Genomic DNA, 26,432 nt, shown 5'->3' with positions numbered 1-26,432 from the left:
GCAACTTTCATTTTCCTTGATATACGAGGTACAGGGAAACCATTCGAGAGCGAATACGATAGTGAGAATTGCAAAAGACAGATTATAGCGGAATATTAAAATATGGCAAGTAAGGAAAGTTGTTGCTAAATTTTAAATTGCCTTTTACATCTAAGTTAAGGTAGGATACGATCGATCCTCGCCAATTTATTGCTGCTACACTGTATAGGTAATAACAGTATTAACGAAGTTGCAAGAAGGGAATTTCGTCTTCCTGTGCCCAAGCATGTTCACCCAATTATTCACATAGTTTTACAAACACTACTTGTAACAACACTAAGGGGGATGATTACCCCACCGTTAATATATAACTTCTGTCATGCAAAAATTATTGGTAATAGTGTATTGTTCCGGGGACTCTAAAGAGATGACAAAACGAAATTTCCCCAAGCGTAGTTATATTATCGTTGATCCTATAACGTTTTTTGTTGTTATGTGGTTTTAATTGGCTGCTGATTAATAATTTAATAATTTAGCTTTTCACAGCTAACTCTTAAGAGGAGGTAGAATTGTTGATTAACGTTCCCAAAATAAAGCCAGCTTTTGGCAAGAATGGCAGAACGCATAAATTTCTGTGATGCGACATTTCTTAGTCTAGTCTAAGCTGTTGTACCTCAGTCTGGACTTCACAGGTTAACATGCTGATTTGGCGCTCCTCAAGATTTTATACATCACTATCATATTCAGTTTTCTATTTAGAATAGACAGCAGCTTTCTTTATTTATAATGCGAGTGCGCCTAATTTGTAAAAGGTGTTTGTAAACCCTTCACGATCAGGTTTTAAATTAAGCTCTATAGTTTGCGGAATAAAATCTCCAATGTGTTAAACGCTTCCAGAAAACGAAATTCTGAGTTTAATTTCCTTTCTGGGTTTTTCCTAATTAAAACTCTATAATTCGGGGGGAGGGGGGGAGGTAGGGGAGAGGGGTAAAATCTCCAATGAGTTTCCGATCGAGTGCAAAAATAAACTGCATGCCCAAGCGCAAATTTCGTTTTATGTTGCTTTTCTTATGTGTAGCTGGTCAACTTCAGGGCTCAATCTAAATCAAGTTTTCTTTCATATCATTGCTTTGCTAATTTCCCTCGCGAAAATTTTAAAGGACTGATATGCGAAGTCCTCTTTGTTGGGACCTGAAAAATATGTTGACAAAATGATCTTAATATATTGCACTCCTACCTCCGTTGAGACATCATCCTTTATGAACTCTAGTTTCTTTGGATCAACATTGACTTCGTTATTAAACGGATGATATTTGAATGACTTTCGCTTGCAAAAGAAGAACTGCAAATACTCCAGCTGTCTTTATTTCTCTTTTTCTTCCTGTTTGATATTTCTAATTTTTATTTTGAACATCAGTTCAACGATGCATTAGTAAACCGAGAAATACTCTCACTCTGTAGTTGGCTGAAAATTAAAAGTCTTGGACAAGAATGTTGAGCTCGAGAGCTATAACTGATCTTCCCCTTCTCTTCTCGCTTACCAATGTTAACATTTGCTCATTCGGAAACGTTTTCCGCTTTGTATTCCCTATTTTCCAATTGCCCATAATTTACTCTGTTTGCCCCCCAAATTTTGCATAAACTATTGTTGTGAAATACTCTTGGGAGGTCTGCACATTCCCAAGAGCATTTCACAACAATAGTTTAAGCAAAATTTGGAGGGCAAACAGAGTGAGTTATGGGCAATTAGAAAATAGATAATTCAACATTTTTCGAACAGCTATTGCCATACGCATCTTTATTTGGAAGACGGCAGGTGAAATTCTGTTACTAACAATTCCAGTCTCATCTTGCGATTCTAGTGACGAATTATATTTAGATTCAATCGCTGGAAGTACGAGAGCGATCAAAAAGGGTTTGTAAGCCCTCTGAAGCGTTGGTTGATTTAACGTTTTTCTGACAAATTTCCCCCCATTGCAAGCATAGATATCCTTATTTGAGCTAATAAAAGTGAAAACAACTCAGCAACACCCCTATCTGGCATAATGATACCTGCATTAATTCTTTAGAATCGAGAGAAGAGAAGTTTCCCTTTTCAAGTCTGGAAGTTTCTTTACGCGTTTGTTGCAAACGTTTCATGGGAAATCTAAAGATGTCTTAGTTTTCAGTCATCAAAAGTCTATTCAGTTTATATTTCGGTTTGCTTCTAAGGCACAGTGCGCCAGGACCCGAAACAACGTTTTACTCGATCAAATATGTCGACGATCTCGTGCTAAATAAAAAAAAAATTGCTTCCATCTTGCACTTCTTAACTTGTTTGAATCCGGGAACCAAACCAAATTGACAGAACTGAAAAGATAATTCTCATGATAAAACAAATAAAGACACATCTGCGATGACAAAGCTGTAGCGGCAGAATCGGGAGCTTGCAAAATGTTTTACCAATTATTGCCATTGTTTTCAATCAGCGAAATATTAGCAATGTGTTTCACCGATCATTGTTAGCACGTAAATTTGTTAGCGCGTCATCAAAACACTTCCTCAGTTCACAAAAAAGAGAATCAAAAACTGAAAAATAAAGCTTAGCTGTGAAAACTGACCGGTAGTGAAATTGCGGCAAGGTATAGATATTTCTTACCTTATCCGAAGCAGAAATTTGAAAGAACAGACATCCGACATCCTCTGCGTTGAACTCTGAAATATGTATTGACTGAGTAAACCTACGTTAATATATCCAGTGCTTAGCTAGCACTGATGAGGCATCAGCCTTATTGGCTCTTCTCTATCGTTTATTAATTAATTTTCTTTGAATCGAGATCAATATTTGCTTTGATGTAAAATGGATGGCATCTGCCTGACTTCTGTTTATGACAACAGAATAGGAAATACTTCACCTGTCTTCATTGCCTTTCCTCGTTCTGTTTTCTTTTACTGTTTTAATTTATACTTAGCGGAGGTAATCTCAGTCAACGGTGAAATGATGATCTTTCGTTTACAACAACAAGACTTTCTCTTCCCGCTGTAAATTTTGACGGGGGCCAATAAATTGATATGGCGTGAAATTTTACTATGTAGTCTCCTCAACAATGTTGAGAGAATTAATCGATCTTACCCTTAAGTGATCTCCTGTCCTCATCAATGCTAGTATTTGCTTATCTCGGACCGTTTATTATTATTATTATTATTAATTTTTTTATTATTATCTATTTATCTATTTCCACATTGTGTTAAAAAAATATAGAGCTTTTGGTATAGTAATATCTTACTCGTAAACATGGCTGGTGAAATAATTTCCTTCAAAGCCAGGGGCGGGGCGGAAGACTCCTGAAATTTTCGTATATGCATCATCCAACGAAAAATGACGTCACACCCGGTTTAAACTGCGCTCCGTAGCTCATTTCACAAAGCGAGAAAATGGCGCTTCGATTAGGCACGATTTCCCTCAATTTGTAAACCATCAGTTTCGTTTCATTTTGTATTGAGGATGGAAAGATGTTGCAGGCACATTACTTCGACTTTTTAAGCAAACATTTCGGGAAAAGAGAAAAGTTGATTATTGTTTTGAAGGAAAATAACGGAGAGCCGTCTGTCATCGTATGGCGAATTTTCCATATTTTCAAAAATGGTGTTGTTCCGACTTTTGGTTCTTGTTGTTGGTGATTCAGTGATAACACTAAGTGCAATAGCCTACAATGTTAACAACAAGCTGGATGAAGTATTGCTGGCCATAGTTTCTACAGTTCTACGGCAACATCATTAACAGAAGCCGTTTAGTTTCGAAAGTCGCTGTCACCAGAGCTTACGTAGATTTTCGTTTTTCACAAAGGGAAATACTGCGAGTTCGAGCATGAAACTTGGCATGCTATATCTTTAATAATGATATTTTAAGGCTGTAAAGTAAAATAATCGGAAAGTGAGGTACCAGATGCATTTTTATGCTGTTAAACATGACCTATATTTTGCCGTTATTTTTCACACGCTTCTTAGGTGATTTTAAAATGGTTCGGAAAACCACTATATCAACATATCTGAGATTAGTTTAAAGCGAAGAATAAATTAGAGTGGTTGTTCCACATTTGTGTGAAGTTTGAAGTCAATTGAGTTTATTTTAAGACTTAAGCAGCGCTTCGTCCTCGCACCTTATTTCGGTCATTTTATTACACGAAAAACCGCACTTTGACCGCGCTTTCAAATTTTCGCGAATTTGTGAAAAATAAAAATTCGCTGGAACCTTTAAATATGATTTTTAGAATTAGGTCACCTAAGGGTATCTTTGGGCAAAATATGAGCGATTTGTCAAATGGGACGTTGACCGGCGTTTCTCGATCCTAACGGTCAGCCATTCTTAAGTAAGGATTAGATTTTTGGTCATCTGAATGACACCCGCCAAAGATTACTGAAACAAATTGGTCTAGAATTCAATGAATTTGGAAAAGTGGTTTTAGGTCATGTTGACATTGAAAAGTACATTTCATTGTCTCTTACCCAACCTGGTACTCGGAGTGTAATCAATACACCCAATAATTGTATGATTCTAATGGATTACACAGATGGCTTTCCTTGGATAAAATGGTCTCGTCATTTGACAGAAGAAGCCAGTGTAAGAGTGAAACTAATCGAGCCTTACAATTTACTAAGCACAGTTTTGACTGTTGCCCTTTGGGTTGGGGAATGATGACTATGAGACAACAAAAAAAATGTGGTCATGCTTTTTACAAACAACTTAAAGAGCTAAAAACAATTTGAACACCCACTGACTGGGCAAGAAAGACGCACACGTGGGGATGGTAAGGAGAGAGGATTATCTACTAGCATTTCATCTGCCAAATCCACTTATCCAATCCCAGAGGCCCCAGAGCACAGCCAACTGGGCGACATGAATATCTTCTGTCCAGAACCAGTTTGGACAGTTTCAGATACAGAGAGTTCCCAGAACTCTTTCAGACTGAAATGTGTTGAAGAGCCCCCACCAAAGAAGAGCACGAGAGTTTGCCAAACAAAATCTTGGGAACACTGGGCGTAAAAATTTGAATGGTACACCCCTTTCTGAGTACTACCCTGGTACTGCTCACCTTGGCTTTCGGTCAGCTGAAGCGCTATGTTTGCGAATTGCAAAAATTTCAGCAGGTAAAATGTGCCTTTTCAAACTAGTTTACGCTGACTGTGATTGTACTGTGCCGGAAAATGTCCACATCTTCCCCAGAGAAGGGTTTTTTGGTTTAAACCCACCAAGGCACCAGAAATTTTTCTTTAGCTTTACTTTCCTTGAAACAATGGAGGTAGGGGTCTGTAGGGTGGTTATGGAGATTTCCTGGAACTACGCAATAAGAATAACAAAAACCCAAGTATAAAGTGCCATTTTGAAAAATCACCAAAGTACTTTTAAAATGAGAAATAATGTGCATGTCTTTCACAAGATTGCACCCTTTTTAGGATATTTAGAAACTGGAAAAAGGGGCTACCGTACACTAAATATCCTGTATAAATATGAAAACCTACATTTTACATAAATGGCGTATAAATAGACATTTTAGCCCAACAGGTTCTTAAATTTTAGGTTCTTAAATGATATTTAATACTGTATACCACAATGATACGATATCTGGTGGCATAACATAATTTTTACAGTTTAACAAAGCTAGTGGTGGTGTGTTGCACAACTCTGCATAGATATTTGCAAAAGAAGGGCTGAAGTCTATTCATTTGATTTTGTGATCCTTTTTAAGTTATAGCTGTTCTCGTTTGTGACCAGCAGTTCTTGTTGGCACTTAAAACTGGGTTGGCCAAGTCTGTATGGCCGAAGGCCCTACCCTTGTGGTATCCTGAAGGCCTTTTTCTGCGATTCTTTGGTAAGATCGCCAGTTTTTTCTGGTTATTTGGTCGTTTTTTGGCTGTTTTTTTACGGACGCCATCTTGCCTTCGGGTTTCTTGTCCGCTCGTGAAGTTGCCCATCCAACCGTCTAGTTAAGCCGCGGGTCACCGATCCGTTTTGGGTCCCCGCTTTTGTGCTTAACTTCGCCATGCCTCTCCAGGTGGACGGCTGTGCTAATCTGGTGGCATGTTTTCCACCGACTATCTATCAGTCTGCTGGTTCTTCTACCGTCCTTCCGGAGCTGTTGCAGTCCCTGAACAAGGACTCCATCTCCACCGTGGAGTTCCTTCGCAATGGTGCTGTCCGCATCACCTTTAAGACGTTTCTTGATTGTGATCGTGTTGTCTCGTCTGGAATCAGTTTCCGTGACGCCCCTCTCCGTGTGGTGAGTGTAGACGCCAAGAGTCGCCTTATCCATCTGCGCGACTGCCCCTCGAAGGGTTCCTGACGATGTTGCTAAACGCTTCTTCTCTTCCTTTGGTGAGGTCCACACGATCTCCCGAAGCTGTCATCAGGCTTTCCCTGGCATTTTTGATGGTAATCGCGTCATCAAGATTACCCTGACCAAGGATGTGCCTGGTGTTGTTTCTATCGCCGGTTTTGAACGTCATGTTTGGTACCGCCGTCAGCCTGCTTTTTGTGCTATTTACAAGAAGCTTGGCCATCGCAGCAAGTCCTGCCCACTCAACGGACTCTGCCACCGGTGCCGCCGTCCTGGTCATCATGCCTGTGAGTGCACCAACGCCTGGGTTCCAGCTGCTGATGCTGCTCCGGAGGTTGTTGACGTGTCCGCCGCCAATCCATCCGGCTCAGGTGTAGCCCCGGCCGCTTCAGATGCGGGCACCGTTGATGTTCCTCCTCCTCGCTCGGCTTCCGCTCAGGATGCTGCCTCCGCCGCTGATTCACCCAGCCCTGTTGACGCTCCTGCTGTCCAGGACGCGGAGATGACCGATGAGGAATATGTTCCATCCTCTGGTGCTGAATCAGACGACTCTTCTAGTATGGACGAAGTTGTGGCCCATGGGGATGACGAGGTGGTTGCGGCGGCTCAGTCACTCTCCCCTTCAGACTCCCCTCGTCACAGGCGCAAGCGCAGACGTCTCACAGCCTCGCCCGCCGTCCCCTGTGTTCTTGTAGACATGGATACCTCTGTCGAGGAGGTTCCTGGTCACAAGCAGTTTAAGACCTTCCGTGGAGTCTGGGAAGACAAGGTTTCCTGGGAAGAGCTACGTTCCAGGAAGCCGAGTTATTGGGTTATTGTTACTCCACCTGAGCCACCGTCCACTCCTGTGCTTTTCCCCTCCCAGTCTTTTTCCGCTTCTTCTGCTATTCCGGTACCTCAGGCTTCCCCTGTTCCATCTTCTTTCTCTTCCAATGGCTCTGTTGTCGATTCTGTGCAGACCCCTACCCTCCGGTGTTCACGTGCTGCGCAAAGCCACCACCCACGCTACTGATAGGCGTCTGTTCCACGGACTTTGTCTTTCTGTTTTATGTTCGCTTGACCTCTTGGGGAACTTGGCCGGTGTGTCAGTTTCCCTGAGTTGCCTTCGCTTTTGTAGTTTGTTTTTGTTTCCGTTGTGTGGGTTCCTAGCGCTTGGTGTCCTTAATTGGTCTACTGCGCTGGTTCCCTTGTTTCTGTTATGTGTGCCCTGGCACTTTTTGAGGGTTTTTGTTTTTGTTTTTGTTTTTTTTGTCTTAATTTGTGGAGGCGAGGTTCGATCCCTCGGCGAAGTTGGCGGCTTGGTGCCCCTCCGTTTTTAGCGAACCCCCTCTAAGGCGTTGCACTCCTCAGCCTTTTTGGGTATTAGATATTATGTCTGAGAGCCATTCACCCTTGTTACACGGCGGCCATATTGGATATGACGTACGTACTTTAGGCATGAAATCGAGGCGATACGTATTTAATCTGTGAGTTTGCAGCTAATCATGCCAAATATAGATTATTGTAGTGTACCCTTGTGCTCAAATAACAGATCAAAAGGTCAGTTAGGAATTACCTTTCATCGCTTTCCATTCGACAAATATACGAAGAAAAGCTGGATTTTAAGAATTCGTCGAGATGTTGGCAAAAACTTCCAGGTTAGTGATTGTGTTTTACGACTTCAAGATAAGCAAGCTTTATCTGTAATCAATTTGTTCAGGTTTACAAAGTAATTAATTACATTTAATTTGATCGACTAGAATTATGTGTTGAGCCGAGCTGCTATTTTACTACGTTCCTTATGTACTCTTTATTGCCCGTAATACTAAAGCGTTACAATTGTCCTTTAGATTTCGAGAAGCACAAAGGTTTGCTCGGAACATATTAAACCATCAGACTTTCGAACGACCTTCTTTGGGAAACGCGTATTGAGGAAAGGTGCAGTTCCTTCTGTATTTCGCTGGAAAGTACCTTCTCCAAAAAAAAGGAAAGCAAGAATCCATTTTCACCTTTCCTCAATACGCGTTTCCCAGAGAAGGTCGTTCGAAAGTCTTATGGTTTAAAATGTTCCGAGCAAACCTTTGTGCTTCTCGAAATCTAAAGGACAATTGTAACGTTTTATTACTAAGCATAAGCAACGTAGTAAAATATCAGCTCGGCTCTACACGTAATTCTAGTCGATCAAATTAAATGTAATTAATTACTTTGTAAACCTGAACAAGTTGATTACAGATAAAGCTTGCTTATCTTGAAGTCGTAAAACACAATCACTAACCTGGAGGTTTTGCCAACATCTCGACGAATTCTTACAATCCAGCTTTTCTTCGTATATTTGTCGACTGGAAAGCGATGAAAGGTAATTCCTAACTGACCTTTTGATCTGTTATTTGAGCACAAGGGCACACTACAATAATCTATATTTGGCATGATTAGCTGCAAACTCACAGATTAAACACGCATCGCCTCGATTTCATGCCTAAAGTACATACGTCATTTTCAATATGACCGCCGTGTGACAAGGGTGAATTGCACTCACACTACTGGGGGGCTGCTCATTCGCTTCAAACACACAAAAAAAAACCTCCATAGATATTTGCAAAAGGAGGGCTGAAGTCTATTCATTTCATTTTTTGATCCTTTTTAAGTTATAGCTGTTCGGGGTTGTGACCAGCAGTTCTTGTTGGCACTTAAAACAGGATTGGCCAAGTCTGTCCATCTTGATGAGAAGTCGATCAAGTTTGATGGATTACGGTAGGACTGATCGTCAAAGAGAGCCAAAATTCAGCCAGTTGAATTAAAGAGCTGCCACTAAAAATTCCACCCTTGAAGCGAGCAGCCGATGGAGGCCTACAAGCAACTTACCCACCAAGTTCGCACGTCCACGGAAATCCCGAGGAAAGATGCCCGATCCTGAAAGATCCGACTCTCGTCAGAGCCGGACAGCTAGCTTGTTTAGATCTGTTAACGACACTTCCACCGCAGAATAAAACTGAGTACGTCGTCAAAATGTACTCACTGATTGAATGCAAGCTTAAATTCACTCTTCTACGGAAAAGAATCGAGCGTTGACGAAATCCGAACGAATTATACGAAGATTCGACTCATAGGAGACATCCTAGTAAGTAAGATTTTGACATTTCACTTTCAATCTAATTTAGAATAAATATCTCTCTTCAAATGGAACGATTTCTTTGTCGCAAACCTTCCCGCATGGCAGCCGACCAGCCGCCATGATTCGAAAACAGATTGAATTGTTGCGCGCGTTAGTTTATGGAATACGGCATTAAAATTTCTTTCCCCAGGCCCCCGCAATGACGTCACAAATCACCTGGTAGTTTTGGAAAAAAAAATTAAAGTCAGTTTTTCACGCGTCTGTCCTGTTGTTGACAATGAATTTCGTCATAACATTGTCAAAGTAGTTTGCGGACTGACTCGGCTATCGCTCAGTGGATCCACATTAAATCACTGCTACACAAAACTTTTGCGCTGACGAATAATAAGCTATTGTTTGACAAAGAAAGCAAGGAGCTTTTGAAGGATGAAAGTGACGACATTAACGTAGGAGAAGAGAAACCCACAGAAGATTGAATTATCAAGAAATGAAATGGCTCCATTGCCAAAATCCGTCAACAGCCCAGAGATGGACAAGGATATTGACTCTCTTGATGTAAACAAGATTGAGTTTCATGACAGTGCTTTCCGTGGTGAAGATTTTTATGAAGACGTAAACTGAGGTGAATATTGAAGTCCTTGAAGTGGCTTTATATCATCCAGGCAGGAGAGGGATTGTGCTATAGGATGAAACAAATGAAGTTCAGCACAGAACCCAGGAAGACAACTTAACAAATAGACAAACAACTGATTGCTTTAAAAATGTTATTTGCTTTTTACTTTTGACGTACAAGTAGACTTGAAAATTCAAACCAAACCAATTTCTTTAAATTCTGTTCAGCAAAAGACTTCCTGTACAAGGCTCTTTTCTCTTTTATTATTTATGGTGCAGTTTCATGATCGATGGCTAATTGCTTATATTTGGAATCAAGTAATTCACTGATGAATATACATTATTCGGTTTCACTTTTATATCTCAGCTTATAGTCCAACATGTTTCCACATGAAACACTTTTATAATAAGATCAAATCCACTAGAAGGAGTCTTGTTTCATTAATCATCATACACATTAAAAAGGTTATGGCCTGAATTTTTGATCATTCCTCGTATCACACTACATATAATGTGGACTTGAAATCCGGAGGTCGCAGGTTCAAGTCCTGCTCTGACCACTAAGCTAGAGTTGTTTCTTGGTAGACCCTAATTCAACTCCTCAGCAAACTGGCCTGGTCTACCTCCCATGAGTTGAGATTTTTAAGCCTGTTATGTTTATTTATATATTTCTTTCATTCAGTTTAAGTGGCATGCTTGAAAACTAGCTATTTGTAGCTGAATGCATCGACCACTATAAACATTCAACATTTAACATTAATTTATATACTGAGAAAAGTGAACTAGTTATTTAAACTATTAAATCTTAATAGCTTTATGGGCTTGTTATCTAGGTTCTCGTACTAATTTACTCGTTATGTTCCTCGTAGCCTGAACTAAGGTGTCTCTGTAAAATTTTGTTACCATTTTTCTAGCATTTTCAAAAAGCTTTTTAATAGTCTTCTGTCAATCGGCAACCACGACGTCGACGCCGAGGACGATGCCTAATAAAAAATGAATTCATATTTTACCAGTGAAATTCGCGATTGCCTAGATCTGTCCGGTACGCCAATGGCTCTAAAAACGTGGGTAGGCTAAATATAGAACGAAAGCGTTCAATTCTTATTTCTCCTTAGCCGTTGTCAACGGCTTAGGAGAATCCTTTTCAGAAAAACCATTGTTCGGGATCGTGTAAAAGAAAATCAATAAAACTGTTCTGACGTAAAAACGTATTAGCTTCTCAACACATTTTGGTATTATTTCTAAGCAAGTTTAGCAAATAGTGTTCATCTTTCTGTCCGTTTACTACTGTTGTGTAAAAATACTGGTTTAAAATATTTTTAGGAAAGCACACATACATAAGTTTTAAATCTTGTATTTTCTACTTGCCATTTATATATCAAATCTATGGTCTATGGCAAGTAGAAAATACAAGAATAAGGGGCTCTGAACCCCACGTACAGAGTTTTTAAAGCTTGGCAAATTATTCAGAAAAATGTTTTTGTTTTTTTAGGTCATATCCGGTGCTATGGTAAATGCTATTTTGTCACGAAAATAAGAACAACGTGCTTACCGATGATTGGACAGTTTTTTTGATACCGGGATTGTAGCATTGACTGATCAAGAGTGGCCATAATGACTTGACAGCACAAAGGGGAAGGCCCCTCCGGAGATACACCAGCCGAGTTTATGAATCTATCTAGTAAACTAGTGGTAAGCCAAAATAGTAATTGCTATGGGAAGAAATAGGTGAACATGGTGTTAATGAAAGCAACCCATAATGTAACGTAAGAAACGAAAAAGGAACTTAAAGCATAGTAAGGTTATATTATTGGTTACGGCAAACAAGACGAAGGTGATTTCAGAAATGAAATCAATTGCTTGTATGGAAATAATCATCATTACATAAAAACGTTGCGTAGATCGATAAGTCATACCAAATGGGCTGTATGCTATGATACGTGCTATTACAAGTGAACATATGAAAGATCATATATTTGTATATAACAATCACGTCTTCATACGTGTTATTACTGTCACAATCGTAGTAATGAGTACTACCGATGAGTCATTATAATCACTCACAGGGGAGAGTCCTTTACAAGTCACGTTTAACTCCAAACCAGTGCTGTGTTGTCGAGTTAGGCGAAGAAGAACAGCGATCATCTTTATTTCTATTGACATACCTCCCGAAATTGTGTGCACTACTCTTTCCACCTGGAGCTCCATCAAATTGGCAGTTAAATGATCTGCTTTTGTAACCGTTTATAGTCCAAGCTTGCCGATCTAACTGTTTTGTCAGAGCCGTGCAGTTAGAGCACTCATTTCCCCGGATGTTTATGTATTCATACATCTGACAAGTAAAATTCCAACTGCCAAATATGTCGTGACCTTCCAGCTTGGCGCGTGCGTAGTCGGTATACTGCAGACCCTCTGTTGGAAAGTTACAGGTTGCTCGGAAGTGTGTTGAGTGATTAGTAATGGACCGCATCTGTGGTAAGGACAGGTGATACGAGCTCCAGCTCACATCATTGTCTTCGTGATTTACAGGGAAATCAGCGCCAAACGTTTTGTCTTTGAACAGAGCTTTATTAGCCAGGGAAAATGATTGTATTAATGCCCAATGAAATCCCGATTCTGACTCCATGTCGCAGAAAACAAAAAACGCTTGGTTCGCAGAATCAAAGATGAGGTACTTTCCTGATTTCGAAGCTCCGTTCTTAGCAATATCTTTACAGGTTCTTAGATGTTCACGGTTAGTCTTGTCACATCGCCGGCCTGTGTGCGTGTCGGGGCAGGTACAGTTAAACCCTGTGCTGTGAGGGTCACAACTCTCCTGACATACCCCTCCGTTGGCACAAGGATTGTCGCGGCAGCATCTGTTCGTACAGCCATGTTTTTCTAGGATGTATTTCGCTCCACCCTAACATACAGAACATGAAGTATTGTTTATGTTTATCGATACTGTTAGATTGCAACTTCGAGGCTGCTTTTGCAACAATAGAGTGTTTCTGTCGAGGACCCATGGGCTGATAGTTTTTCAGGGAAATTTTATGTTTTAGAATATTATTCCGAGAGCGAAGTTAGGGCATGAAATTTCCAAGGGCAAGTTTCAGCCCATGAAGGCTAGGGACAATCAATCGCGATCCTCTATTGTCTTAAATATTCACCATTAAATTTACAGGAAACAGAGGAGTCCTATTCTACCATATGTTCAGCTAAATTCGCCCTGTAATTACTGCGCGACGTCGGTGTTGTTGATACGGTTAATAAGCTAAGCCTCACGCGATCGTGTTTCGTTGATCTTGTGTTGACATTCTAACCAAAAAATTTGAGCTTGGAGAATTTGCCGAAAATTGTTGTCTCCGGTGGAGGCACGAAGTGCTGAGAGTAAAAACAAACAAACAAACAAACAAACAAAGAAATTACCACGTGATTCGTTCAGTAGTGGGTTAACTCTGTATACGAGCCAAGTGGCCCATCAGGCCGGAGCTTATCCCGGTTTCCGTAGGATGAAGCGACTAGGAGTATTTCTACTCCCCCCTGGATGGGATGCTTGTCCATCGCAGGGTTACCCCGAGCATTAAATTCGCCGGTACCCATTTACACACCTGGGTGGAAAGAGGCACTGTGACAGTAAAGTGTCTTGCCCAAGAACACAACACAATGTCCCCGGTCAGGGCTCTAGCCTGGACCGCTCGCTCCGGAGACGAGCGCCACCGCGCCTTCACTGATTCGTTCAATGGACCGTAACGTATCAGTGACGGAAACAGAAGTTGACCAAACTCGTCATGCGGTTCGGGAAATGTCAAGCCGCAAGTTGAGAGGATTTAACTATACCGCAACCAACTGAAGTGGAAAAGAAAGACAACAAGATCTCTCTCCAGACCGAGCCCCGCGTCAGAGTAAACACGAGTATTAACCCCATTACGAAATATTTTTCCCATTCCGTGCAATAACAGTGAAACTGCAATAAGCGTAAAAAACTCTCTTGGCCTTTAATAAACAACTCCACAAATCAAAACGGCGTGGTAAAAAGAGTGTGCATACGAGCGGCGTAGATGCAAATAGCGTGGATACAAACAGCGTGGGTTGAAACTAAAACAGCAAAAGAGCAAAAGTTACAAGTTGCGACTAAGCTAAATTCGAATAAAGAAATAACAAAACTGCAAAACGAGGACTGTGAATTACACTTACATTGTTTCGGCCAGAGAAAACTGTCGTGAAACGGACTGCGAATGACGCGAAGAGACTAGCACGAAAGCTAAATAGAACTGCGCTAAGCGCGGACCAAAATGAACTGCCCCAAAACTGTACTGCAAAGCTATGATATGGAAAATACGCTAGAACATGCGGAAAATAAAACTATAGAAACTTAGAAAGGCGCTAATGAAGATGAAACAGCAAAGAAACGCTAACGAGGGCGCGAAAACTGACAGAAAGGAATAAACACCTAAATTGACGCAAAAAAAAGACCAAACAAAAGGATGAAAAGAAGTATAAACTAATTTGCGTACGCAAAGGAAAAACAAATTACGCAAGAACGAATAATAGAAAAAATGTTACACTTGGATCTTACAAACAGGTCGAATATGTGCTCTGCAATTTTCTCTGCACATAATGCGTCGTTATCCCTGACGGGCCAAGGAACAAATGCCGAGATAAGAATGAAAAAAAAAAAAGAAAAAAAAAAAAGACTGGGAAAACTAGGGAACGAAGGAGTGAACAAGCGAACGAACGAACGAACGAGCGAACGAGCGAACGAGCGAACGAGCGAACGAGCGAACGAGCGAACGAGCGAACGAGCGAACGAGCGAACGAGCGAACGAGCGAACGAGCGAACGAGCGAACGAGCGAACGAGCGAACGAGCGAACGAGCGAACAAAGATGCAAAAAAAAAAAAACGAATGAACAAACGAAGGCGCACAAACAAGCGAAAGAAGGAAACAATCGAGAAAATTAAAGCAGGCTTTCGGACTAACTGACGAATTAATAAACAATTACAGCTTGCCTTCACAGTGTAACTCCTCGCCAAGTCATAATAATTAACTCCTTGTTTCCATTTCAGCGCCGTTGGCTCCATTTCTTTGTTAACATCGTTTAGTTCACAACTGTTTTCTTTCGAGACAGGAAAAAAGTTCGTCGAAGTACAAAAACAATCATCTTTACACATCATGTGGCATTGGGCGGCGCTGTGGACTGTCAACCTTCTAAACACGTGATACTCAAGGATGTGGTCATAGACGACATTTTCGTCAATAACAAATTTGAAGTTTTGGCAAATTACGTCGCTATGCGCATCAATGAAGAGAGTCAGGTGCGATACCAAAAACACCTTTTGTAGAAAACGCCAGGCTTTCGTAGTGGGGCTACTAGAAGAAGATACAAAAGGAGAGTTAGGTGAAACTGATTTGCTAACATATGCACGTTTTCAAATTTGTCATCGAGTAGATAAAAGGCTCAACCAAGTTGACCATTGCTCATCAAAAACGGGGAGGAATATTTCAGTGTTTTAGAGGACGCTTGCAAGGATCATGGCAGTTTTAACCTAGTGATTGAATTCTAACCTGACGAAAATACTGCAATCTGATTTATTGGATCGTCGCGCACTATTTGATAGTTGATGAGGCCCTCGGCTGTCAAAAGTATCTTTAAGGGTGCCCCCAAAGAGATAACAATAATATTAAAAAATGTTATCATTTCCGTTTTTAGGCTCGTTTTCTGCCACTCACCTAAGTCCGATATACTGACCCGGGGTCCTTTCCCTAACATCAGCTGGTAATGTAGCCTATTCCGTTTTAAATTTTACGACGAGCATCTCCGACTTCTTCATTTGGGAGTCATTTGAAGGTCCGGAAATCTTCTAATCACCCCCAGACAGCCCCGAGACGTTGGTGCGCCTGCATTTGGTTTGGGAATACTTTCCTATTTTCCCACTTGTGTTTTTTGTTTTGTTTTGTTTTGTTTTTTTCGGTTTTCGTGTCAGGCTGTTGAATAAGCTTTACAGCATAAGCTTTTTATGTTGTGTACTTGTAGTGACTGGCATCTATTATCTTATTTGAGCTATGTAACGCCACGCGGAGGGAATTAAACACTCAATCTCACTTGTATAACTAACCTTTGTTTCATTCAGAAGTTATTGAAAGCCAGCTGAGTTGCTAGGTACCGAGTTCAGTCTATGCACATCAGTACTTGGTAAACACTGTAATGTAAACAGATTCCATCCAAGTATTTCCACTAAAAAATTGAACTGCCACGTACTTTTCACCTTTCAGTTCAATCCAATCTGAAATAAAAGTCATCGTAAAAAGACTTACCGCTTAGTATAAGCAATTTCACGCTTAATGAAGTCGGGTTGTTTACAGCACTGAACATGGTGCGATGTTTGGCAAAATTGTCAATAAGTCCTATGATTGACGATAAAAATTAGCCAATGCACGTGTGAATGTAAAATGCAAAGGTCATTGAGCAGTAATGATTTTCTATCTGGATGGAGATTTTCTCTATTTGTCTTTGAGTAAGATTCTTAACGAGCAAAGAAACAAATAGATATCTTTGTTGTCTTGTCTAATTGAGAGATCCGAAATTCAGTATGACGAATTTCAAATGCGCCTTTGGTGGTCGTTTACTGTATAAGCAATATAATATTCTGGCTTATAAATAAAGTAATATAACAAACGATGCCAAATCCGCCTTTAATTGGGAAAGCCTCTGAAACTGATCTTCGAAGCTCTCTTGGCAAGGTACCTTAACAAATGAATATTTTATGAGCGTCTTTTTCCCTTTATACCATTAATCTGCTCATCGATAAAATGCCAAACGGCCACATTTCTTTTAATCGGACTTCAATTAACGATTTTGTGAACGCTTTTACTGTAGAATAGTGTTAGTATTAAAACATATAACGCAGATCTTTGTTGAATCGTTATCGTCAACACGCTAGTATTCCACTAGTTAAGCTTGGAATTTCAGTATTAACAAAATAAAAGACATTTTAATCGTCACATCGCCGTAGATTAGTACTGCAAAAGTTGCTGTCTTAATTTGAAACCTGTTTTGAAGCTACGAGGCTGAGTTTTTGTGATAACTTAAAAATATCAAGATCTGAGGATCTGAGAATCAAACTTATTTTACATAACCCGCCTATGGAACCACACAGTAGTGCGCTAAGAGATCTTTAAGCACATTTCGTTATTTAACTGACAGATTCTTTTTAATTGGATCATGTGAATTTGGCATACACCTTTTACAACAAATTAAAAGTGAACATTAATTTTTAAACAATTCATTGTTGTTTTTCACATATCAACACTGGGAAGTCTTGCAAAAAAGGTAGTGTAATGTTTTGGTAAACAAGCAAATCGCTCGGAAGTTTGCTGTGAACTCGAGTAAGTAAACTTAAAACAAAGCTTCCCCTCACCTCGGACAGAAGAAAAAAAAAAAAGAAAACATATTAAGTATTAGTTCGTGAATTGGTAAATCCGCAGCGGATTAAATTGTTCTTTACAACTTGCCGTTGTTCAATTCTAAGTCGCATGATGGCAAATTTCTTTTCTTGAGTGTTCCTGGGATTTGGACTATCCAGTGATATTTCTAAACTTTCTTCGAAACATCTGAGAAATGAGAAAACGTGGCCATTATGTAGACGAACTCCAGCTAGCAACTGTGCAGTGCGCTATATTAAGAGTGTGTCCGTGAGAAAACCAGGCTGGAGGTGATACAGCTCAAATGGCCGATTTCGCTCAAACTTGGCACAAATTTTAGGTCTGGTGAGTGAATAATTGTGGCAAAAACTGTACGTCAAAATGTGTTATTCCCTTTAAGTTAGAGCGACCCCTGCAAAAGGGGCCCTTTGACACTAATTCATACATACTTAATGACAGTCTTTGGTTTAGGGACCAATAAGGTATGGCTAGGCTGTAGTGCAGCGGCAAATAGCAAAGATCACTTCCGGTGATGTCATGACGCGTGTTCGAGTACGGTTTTCTCGCCATAGCCTTGCTTTCTACTACGGGAAAGAGCCTGATTTCTCGTAATCTTCATTACGTGAGTATAAGCCTATCCTTCTAATGTTAAAGCCTTTTTCACTGTTTTGAGCACCCTTGTTCGAAGATAAAGTACTCAATTGTAAAAATCCGTTTCTAAGGTAATTGTTTCTTTGTCATTTGTAGGGAAAATTTGAATGATTTAAACTCCTACCGTAAGCGACAGCATTACGCGCCCATTGAAAAATGCAAATGAGCGAAACGGGGACAGAGAGCATGCGTAGGGCCTGTTAATCAGGTATTCCCCAGTGTAAGTCATTTTCACAAGTATTGTTCTAGCTCTGACTTCGCAAATTTTGCCCTATTCATCAGAGAAGAATAGAAGTAAGTAGACAGTGTGTTTCATCGAATATAACTTTAGGCCTCCGTCAAACGATCGCAACATGTCAACACAACATATCGTAATATTGTTGGGCGCAACATGTTGCGCGCGTTTGGCCATCCTGTTGCGACGTGTTGCGACATGTGGGGTTTTGAAAATTGAAGTAGTGCGCATGCCCGAGCGCAACATTGTTGCATGAACCTGGCCAAACGACTTTTACATGCAACATGCAACACCCACAAATGTTGCATGAAAAATTTGACCATGTTCAAATTTGAGCCAACAACACCCAACATGTTGCAGCATGTTGCAGCAGGCTGGCCAAACGCGCGCAACAAATATCGATCAAAAACATTACTTTTGTTGACAAAAATATTCGAACGGTAGAATTTATGTTAGCGAGAGGATGATTTAAATAAATTACCTAATACTGCTGTTAAAGGAGAACGTCAATCCAAGAAACATATATTTTTTTGTCAACGTTAATAAAAACCTTGCATTAAGTTTAGCCATTCACCGAAGTTTCAGCCTCTAAAGTGCAGTTAACTCTCTTTAGTGCGGCCGCAGCCTTGTCTCCCAGTTATATCTGATCTAAAATCATCAGAGGCAAACGTCGAAATCATTCATATATCCATCATATTTCAAATAAAGGAAACAAAGTCAGTTTTGGGTGCACCCAGATCATAAAATTATCATCGATCTACCGAAGCCAATTGTGGGGTTGACGTGGTGCACTTTCCAAAGCGTTGGCTTCGAAATAACCAAGAAGAAGGGTTAGCATAAAGGAGCGGGGAGGGGACATTTTAGTGCCCGTGGCTGTGCCCTGAATCTGAAAAACAATATTAACGAAAGGAAATTGACCGTTACGTCCCTCAAACTGTTCAAATTGTTCAGTAAACTGCTGAGCTCGCGTAAACAGCAGCGGCAAGTTAACGTTTTAAGCGACAATTCAATCGACGCGCGATTTTGCTCGACCTTACTGACGATTATATAGACAAAGTCTAAATAATTGGAAATCGTTATTTGAAAAATAAAAATTCCTTTAAATGCTACTGAAACAATTACATTATTCCCGCTCGATTTCTATGAAGTGTTATAGTTCACCACTAAATTTTCTTTGATTCTTATTGGTTTAAATTGATCACGTCACGCGATAGTGTTCATCCGCGGAGAGACACTATCAGCCCATAGTGCCCGTCCGAGGAAAATACCCGGATGGATAGTACTCATCCGTGAAAATGTTTCCGTAAACAGGTCTACACAAGCTGGCTTAAAGAAAATAAACAATTTAAATTGTATTAAGTGGGTTTTTTTCTGTTTTCTTTTTCAAATTTTACATTTGGCTGTCATTGCTTTCATCAAAAAAAAGTTGAAAATAATTCACTATGATGCTTGAACTGGCGCGCGGAAGAAAATTTTGTGGTGAAGAATAAAGACAATGGAGTGTCTATGTCTCGGAACCATCGGTCTGATAGTTGCCCCTTGGAAATTTGATGTTCTTAAAACTAGCATATTTGCCCTCGAAGCTTCGCTACTCGTTTTAAGAACATCAAATTTCCGCGGGGCAGCTATCAGCCGATAGTTCCTCGACAGAAACACTCAATTGTTTAAATAGTTGATTCAGCTCTTGGCCTCAACAACTATCACTTCATAGAAATCTCAACTCCTAATCTAATTGTTTGCTAGAGTTCAACTTGTGTGACAGACGAAATTTCTCGCTGCCTCAGTTGAATCCCATTCTAAAAACATCCAAACTATTTTAAAGAAACCCATTTTATTAAGACCTCAATTAAAGTACGTTACTTACATATCTTACAAAATTCAGAAGATCATGCCAGCCCGAAAAATAACCAGGCAGGCATTTTTAAATACATATATATATTGCCGTTCTTCCCTCTTCATTTTTAAATTAAAGAAAAAAAAAGTCATTTTGCTCGTAGCAAAATGGGGCCCAGAAACTCGAGGTATCAGTCTGTTGGAATGCGATCTACACATCAGAATTCAATTCAATTCAATTTTACTTTTTAAATAAAATAGATAAAAACTCTGAATTGAATAAATAAGAGGCAAATTCAATACTGCCAGCGAAACTAATGCCTTGTGCAAAAGCACCATAGAAAATATTTTTATTCCATTCAAACAAAGCCGCAAAAACTGGGTTAAAAATAAAACAAAAACCGATAAAAGAAATCATCTACACGAAGGCTACATTATAAATTAGCAACCTATTAATTTATCTTCAAATTGAGCCAATTTCAATACTTCTGCTATTCTACCATTTGCAGTCTATTCTAGTGTAACCCCATCAAGCTTCGCGTTGCTGAGAGATGATAGCCATGCCGGTTAGTCGGCAGTGGCTCGAGAAGCCCCATATTTTTTGTTTCCCTGTAAACGCTTCTGGTTTCTCTCGAATGTGGCTTGAAACTTTTTTAAACCTACGAAAAACACGGTGGACCAAACACGTGATTGTAACTCTGCGCCCGCATTCTTAGTAGGGCCAGGCTTTTTGAAGACCATTCATGTCTCACCAGGCCGAGTGATGACTGGCCTTCTTTCTCGTGCAATGCGCTCTTTGATGGGGAAAGCGATCGAGGGAAGGCTGGGTTCCATGAAGTGGTAGGCCCAGGCCTCGCGCTACAACATATACTCCCAGGAGGACACGACCGACAGGGCGAGCGGCCTGGACGCGATCCTGGAGGGCTGTGACTTTCAATAATAGTTTTGGAGGAGCCTGGTAAAGAGTTGACCGGGCAGGCCATAGGAGGCACTGGGAAGTACAGGTGAGATGCGGGAGAGTACAGTCCTTCGTGTGGATAGTAAATGCCCGTATGATGATACGGGAAGGCCGACCGTGGATGCTGTCGTTCTTGTTTTCGATGTTTTGCTCGTCGATTTTGAAACCAAACCTGGAAAAACGTGAAACGCTGCATTAGTTTTGACGAAAGAAACGAGTAATACTAAATTCAGTAGGCATATTTTCAGTTTAAAAACCCTACGAGTTAATGATTGTAGGATGCAACATTAGTGTATAGAACTCGGCTCTTAACGCGTCACACTCGCGCGGAAGTCGCGCGCGAGATCTGACTTACTAAACTGAGCTCTTTCCAACTTTAAGAAGGCCTGGTAGGGCTAGAAACCGAAAATAGAAAACTTGAATAATAAATTCTAATTTTAGTTTCTTTTAATTTGTGTCGCAACAGATCCGATGCAAAATCCAGTTTTTGCCAATTAAAATTTCTAGATAACAATATAAACATGTTACAACTATAGCGACTGTTAGCTCGAATTAAAAAGAAAATATGATTGGGAAGATCATGTAAAAGAAAAACAAATAAGGAGGCAAAATTAGCTTCAGAAAGCCAGTCAAAAGCTTGATCTTTACTTCACAAAGGAAACAAACGGCAGAGCTAACTGAACACGTGGATTTTCAAAGGAATCCAATTAAAAAAGTCAATGTGAAAGATGGAAGGATGGTTGTATAATAAATACATGAAAGGTATCAATGCTTTCGCTCAAAATCGCAAATGTCTGTGACTAAATTGCGACAATGGATAAGGAATTCAATCATTTTTAAACAGTAAATAAATGCACGACAAGATTGGCTTTAGAGTATGAAGCATGAAAGGGATAAAGAGGAAAAAAAAGAAAAAAAGCAGGAACAATTGTCTGTATTGTGAAGAAAGAGGCCTCTGCGAAGAAAAGAGGGGCACTGATTAAAAGCGACTTATGCAAGTTTATTTTTGGTTGCAAATGTAAAATGGAATTCTGGTAATTATATGGAACCAGAGATAGCTAGAGGGATACGAAAATAACTGCAATCAACGAATCGATACTCTCCCAGTTCGCGGCGATAGCGGAGGGTTCCAAGCTGAAAATTTGGTAAATTTGCAATCGCTTGTAATTTTAAGCGTTTAATCTCAGCTTTTATTTATCCTGACATCCAAGGTGTCTACAAGATAGAATGTTCTTAAAATAGCTGATGAATTTTTTGATGTCAAGGCAGCAGGTTTGAAGTCGAAAAGAAAAACTTTACCGACAGTGGTAAAGGGGCTTATTTGTTAACTCTTCTCGGCGAAAAAAGCAAGCAAGAGAAAAAAAAAATGTTAAGCTTCATTTGCGGGGCGAGTACTTTTCCGTGTTGTCAAACGTTATATTATTTCTTTTATGCACCGCGTGCAACTATATCGCTTTGGAACAACCCATCATTATTTTATCTTTTGTATTGAGCCGTAAATTGTTTGTCAAAACATGACAACGCGATCTCCGCTTGAATAATACATCCTCAGAAGAAAACTAATCCCAGCTTATTAGCCGCCCACTTGACAAATGAAACAAATTCATTCTCCTGCCGAGCAGGTATTCAAAAGGGAATAAGTGGCTTATTTACCTGAAATATTAATAACACGTGCCATACGGTAAATTATATCCAAAGAACTTCTAATAAGGTCTCTGCTCGGTGTTAGTTCCAAATCAAACGTTTTAGGTATATTGCAGAATTAGCTTGAGAAGTAATTAGTTCAATACCGCGAGAAAATCGTTCAGGATTCAGAATAGTTTGAAAGTTAAGTTTACCGGCGAAGAAATCCAAGCTTTAAAAAAGTTACGAAAGGTTGGACATCGTCAAATTATTTACAATGATAGTGAATGCAATCCAAACGGACAAGTTGGGGGAAAAGATTTAATTAGAGCTAACTCTTGAAATTCAATTTATCGAAGGAATATTTGGTTTCGAATTAGTCTCGTTGACATAACGGTTAGCGTTATTTTAATTTGAAAGATAAACACTAAATAACTAAATCTGCGAGTTATAAGAAGCTTAGTTTCTTTTAATAAAAGTAACTTGGATTGAAGTGAGGCTTTAAGAATTTGCCAAATTTACACATGAAAAGCCCTCAAGCGCCGATCATGAAATTTATGCTTAAGCTTATACTGCTTACAAGATATTTAGCTAGCACACATAATATTCTTCAATATAATATAATCTAGTTTTTCGGATGGTAAGAGCTAAAAGTAGATACTCGCAATTTGAAGGGAGACGATGATGATGAACGAGGATTTAAGCACCATTCATCAGTTTCACAATTTGTTCCCCTGGAGCTTATTCGAATTAAGATGTCCTTCGAGCTTAGTTTCTTGCTGAACTGCAAATGAAATTAATTATATTATTTTCAGTTTGGATTTTACTAACAACTGCTTCGCGCGGTTAGCTTTTTTGGTAGTTATTTTCTTTCATTTTCTTTCGGATTTAACCAAGATCTTGTTCAGCTTAGAAAATAATTTTAAAATGCAGGTTCGCGTTAGAAAATGAACAAAAGAATCTATTGATTTAAGTCTGGTAAAATTGAAAACCAAAACCTTATCTCGTGCCGATTTTCGTCTCATGAAGGTCGATTGAAAGTCTTAAATCGAATCCAGTGTTACGAGAAACAACAAAAAGTATATTTTTTGTTCTCTTTCCGATGGGAGAGCATAAAATTGCTGCCAACTTTTTAATGTTTATTTAAACCGCCTAGCAGGTTGAGTTTTGTCAAGCCCTTCACACCTTACAGAACAAGACGTGTTTTTCAAGTCCCTACTGTTTATTAATGACATCCCGTGGACAAGAAGCACTTATCGTTTTTTAATTCTATTTATTGAAAGCACTCTTAGCTTTCGACCTCAAAACTAACCTCAAATTTATCTAGAAAGCAGTAATGAATACAGCCTTAAATTCGGCGCCGTAGAAAGATTTGTGCAATGAAAGACAGAAATTTTAGCGCGCTAATTTAATTTCCACATTCGTCCAGATCGCTGATGTCTTAATTTGCTAATGGCAAACTTAAGAAATTAAAAGTGTCATTTGCGTCCAAATGCGCTTTCACAAAACAAATGCCGCCCTCATTCATGTTGATACAAAAGGAACTTCTTGAATAATAAATGTGCTAAATTCTTCAACTCGAGTAAACAAATCCTTGACAATTTGCCCCTTTCTACGAAAACCAATTGTATTTTCGAGAGGTCCTCAAGCGATTGTCTTGGAGTGGAGAAAGCGCAGAGGATTTCCGTCTGAAAAATTGGTCGATTTTCCTCCCGATTCGTAATCTCTCAGGAGTTGAAAGGATGCTTAAAACGTTTAAGATCCATGTGGTAAGTTTACTTTTCGTAATAAGTTTCAACAGCTGCTAATTAAACTCTCTGTTCTCACCAATAACACACGTGCGTTACGAGCAGGTGGAATTTCGATTGCGCGTGCGCGAAACTTGGCCGAGTCACAAGCTATTTTTGAGTCACCAGATTAACTCTTCATGCAATTTCCAGGGGAATTTTGCTCCATTATGGAACGCAAACCTCGAATAGAGGACTGCAAAATTGACGTTCTTGGAGTAGGAATATTTCCATTGCTGGTCTGTGGAGCGAGCGGGCCGAAATGTTTTTGTGTCCTTTTAATTGAAACTAATAACAAAAACAAAGATTGCTATTGATTCTATTAGCTCAAGCCGCGAGCAAGCAGCGAGCAAGCGGGCTAGTGAGTAAAGGAGCGAGCGAGGGAGTATGCGCTTCAGATAACAGTCTTACCTGGACGCGAGCTTCGTTCAAATTGATTCCTTTAGCAAGCTGCTCCCGCGTGAATACATCAGGATACTGGGAACGGTTGAATGCCTCCTCTAATGCATCGAGTTGCGCTTGTGTAAACGTTGTCCTGTGTCTCCTCTTGCTGATAGTCAATTCGTCTGCTGTAGCCGCGGTCTCCTCCTCTCGTTTTCTCTTCATGGGGCAACCTTTAAGGAGGACAAAAAATCAGCGAGCGAGCTCGTTAACTGTCCTAGACACTCCCTTAAATCATAAAGACGACTCAAACAATTCCGAGAGGGCAGGCGCTGTTATGAAAACGTCCCGCTCAATTTCTAACAGTTTGATATTCTAAATAAATGTGAGTTTTATTTGTTTTAAAAGACCTTTCTTGGCGCGCGACAGTTTGCGTTAGCTACAGCGCAGGGACAGTTCCAGAACAAAATTAAGTTAGCTTTATGCCACAAGCAAGGAAGTACAAAGAGTAGAGATTATATTTCCTCCTTGATTAATTTGCAACAAGTAGTTACTTTGCGGAGCGCTGTCTGCGTTACTTGAGACTTTTCAACACTACATTAGAGCTGGCACGATCCAAATAGTAAGTTTACCTTTTAATACGGGGTCTTTGATGTCGACCTCGTCCAAGTCCTGCGTCGAATTTCTCGAGTTAGTCTTGTGATCGTTTAAGCCGTCCGCCGCGTTTTCCAGTTGGAATTCCACGGAAGTATCAAATTGTGCAAAATGTTCTGACATGACGTTAAAGTCATTCGTGTTCGACAAACCTTTCTGGGCCAATGCTAGCTCCAAGTGTAAGGGAAACTGTCGAAAGATAATTGCTTTGTAAAAACTATTTGCATTGAGATGAGTTTCTCCGCCAATCAGGACGTTGCTTTTAATTGTGTCGTTTTCTGGCTTGTCCCCGCAAGCTTGTGATTGGTCGAGCACCAACGCCTTGGTTGTAATTTAATTAGATTCAATTGATAGTTACGAGCCCATTTTGCCCTTAGGCCCCGCTGTTTTGTTTGAATAACGTTTTGACAAAAGCTATTAAGCTGCTACCGTCTGAAAGAAATAAAACCAAACTCACGTCATGGGAGATTCACCAAGGCCCGCAATTCCACTAATCAAATTACGACCAAACAAAGAAACGTTCGTATCACGGGTACGCCAGTGTTTTTGCAAGCACTCAAGCTTGTTTCTGCCCTGAGCGACAGAGCAGAAAGGAAATTCAAACACACAACAGTCAATGTTTGTTCCGACACGATTTATGAGTTGATGCGATTTAAGCAGAGCAAATTGCCATTTGTCCAAGTTTACATCATCAGTGCTTGCCGACAATAAAGATAAGTTAGCAGAGTTCTAATCTAGGAGATGAGCTTGCAAATTATCTCAAGCCTGAAGAAAGACCATTTCATTGAGCGAAATTGACAATTTGCATGTCATTATTTTGCCTAAAAATTCAATTAACTTTTCCTCTTTTTCTTTGGCTCTTCAATAACGCAGCTAAATTCTTCAACTTAGTATATAATGAGCACTAAAAC

At 39.9% G+C, this 26,432-nt stretch overlaps 2 protein-coding genes across 2 annotated transcripts; both read right to left on the bottom strand.

The window, feature by feature from the left end:
* Positions 1 to 12,073: 12,073 nt before the first annotated feature.
* Positions 12,074 to 15,861, bottom strand: LOC145485383 (uncharacterized). Its single transcript, XM_081464053.1, has 2 exons — positions 14,987 to 15,861; positions 12,074 to 12,898 (listed from the first exon to the last, which is right to left on the bottom strand). The coding sequence occupies exons 1-2, from the start codon at positions 15,149 to 15,151 to the stop codon at positions 12,074 to 12,076; spliced, it is 990 nt and encodes a 329-aa protein (XP_081320179.1). The 5' UTR covers positions 15,152 to 15,861.
* Positions 15,862 to 19,451: 3,590 nt separating this feature from the next.
* Positions 19,452 to 25,644, bottom strand: LOC145485382 (uncharacterized). Its single transcript, XM_081464052.1, has 3 exons — positions 25,500 to 25,644; positions 24,898 to 25,100; positions 19,452 to 21,248 (listed from the first exon to the last, which is right to left on the bottom strand). Exons 1-3 carry the CDS (start codon positions 25,642 to 25,644, stop codon positions 20,778 to 20,780), a joined length of 819 nt encoding a protein of 272 aa, XP_081320178.1. The 3' UTR covers positions 19,452 to 20,777.
* Between the last annotated feature and the right edge of the window lie 788 nt (positions 25,645 to 26,432).

Source organism: Orbicella franksi, chromosome 4, assembly GCF_964199315.1.
Source record: "Orbicella franksi chromosome 4, jaOrbFran1.1, whole genome shotgun sequence".
NCBI lineage: Eukaryota > Metazoa > Cnidaria > Anthozoa > Scleractinia > Merulinidae > Orbicella > Orbicella franksi.
The sequence above is the reverse complement of the archived record's forward strand: the minus strand, read 5'-3'. Positions and strand labels throughout refer to the sequence as shown.

Coding starts and splice junctions, on each gene's coding strand:
- LOC145485383 (XM_081464053.1), bottom strand. CDS start 15,151: ATGATGTGTAAAGATGATTGTTTTTGTACTTCGACGAACTTTTTTCCT. Junction 12,899..14,986: donor CGAGGAGTTACACTGTGAAG/GCAAGCTGTAAT, acceptor TCTGTATGTTAG/GGTGGAGCGAAATACATCCT.
- LOC145485382 (XM_081464052.1), bottom strand. CDS start 25,644: ATGTCAGAACATTTTGCACAATTTGATACTTCCGTGGAATTCCAACTG. Junction 25,101..25,499: donor CAAAGACCCCGTATTAAAAG/GTAAACTTACTA, acceptor TCCTCCTTAAAG/GTTGCCCCATGAAGAGAAAA. Junction 21,249..24,897: donor TGAACGAAGCTCGCGTCCAG/GTAAGACTGTTA, acceptor ACGTTTTTCCAG/GTTTGGTTTCAAAATCGACG.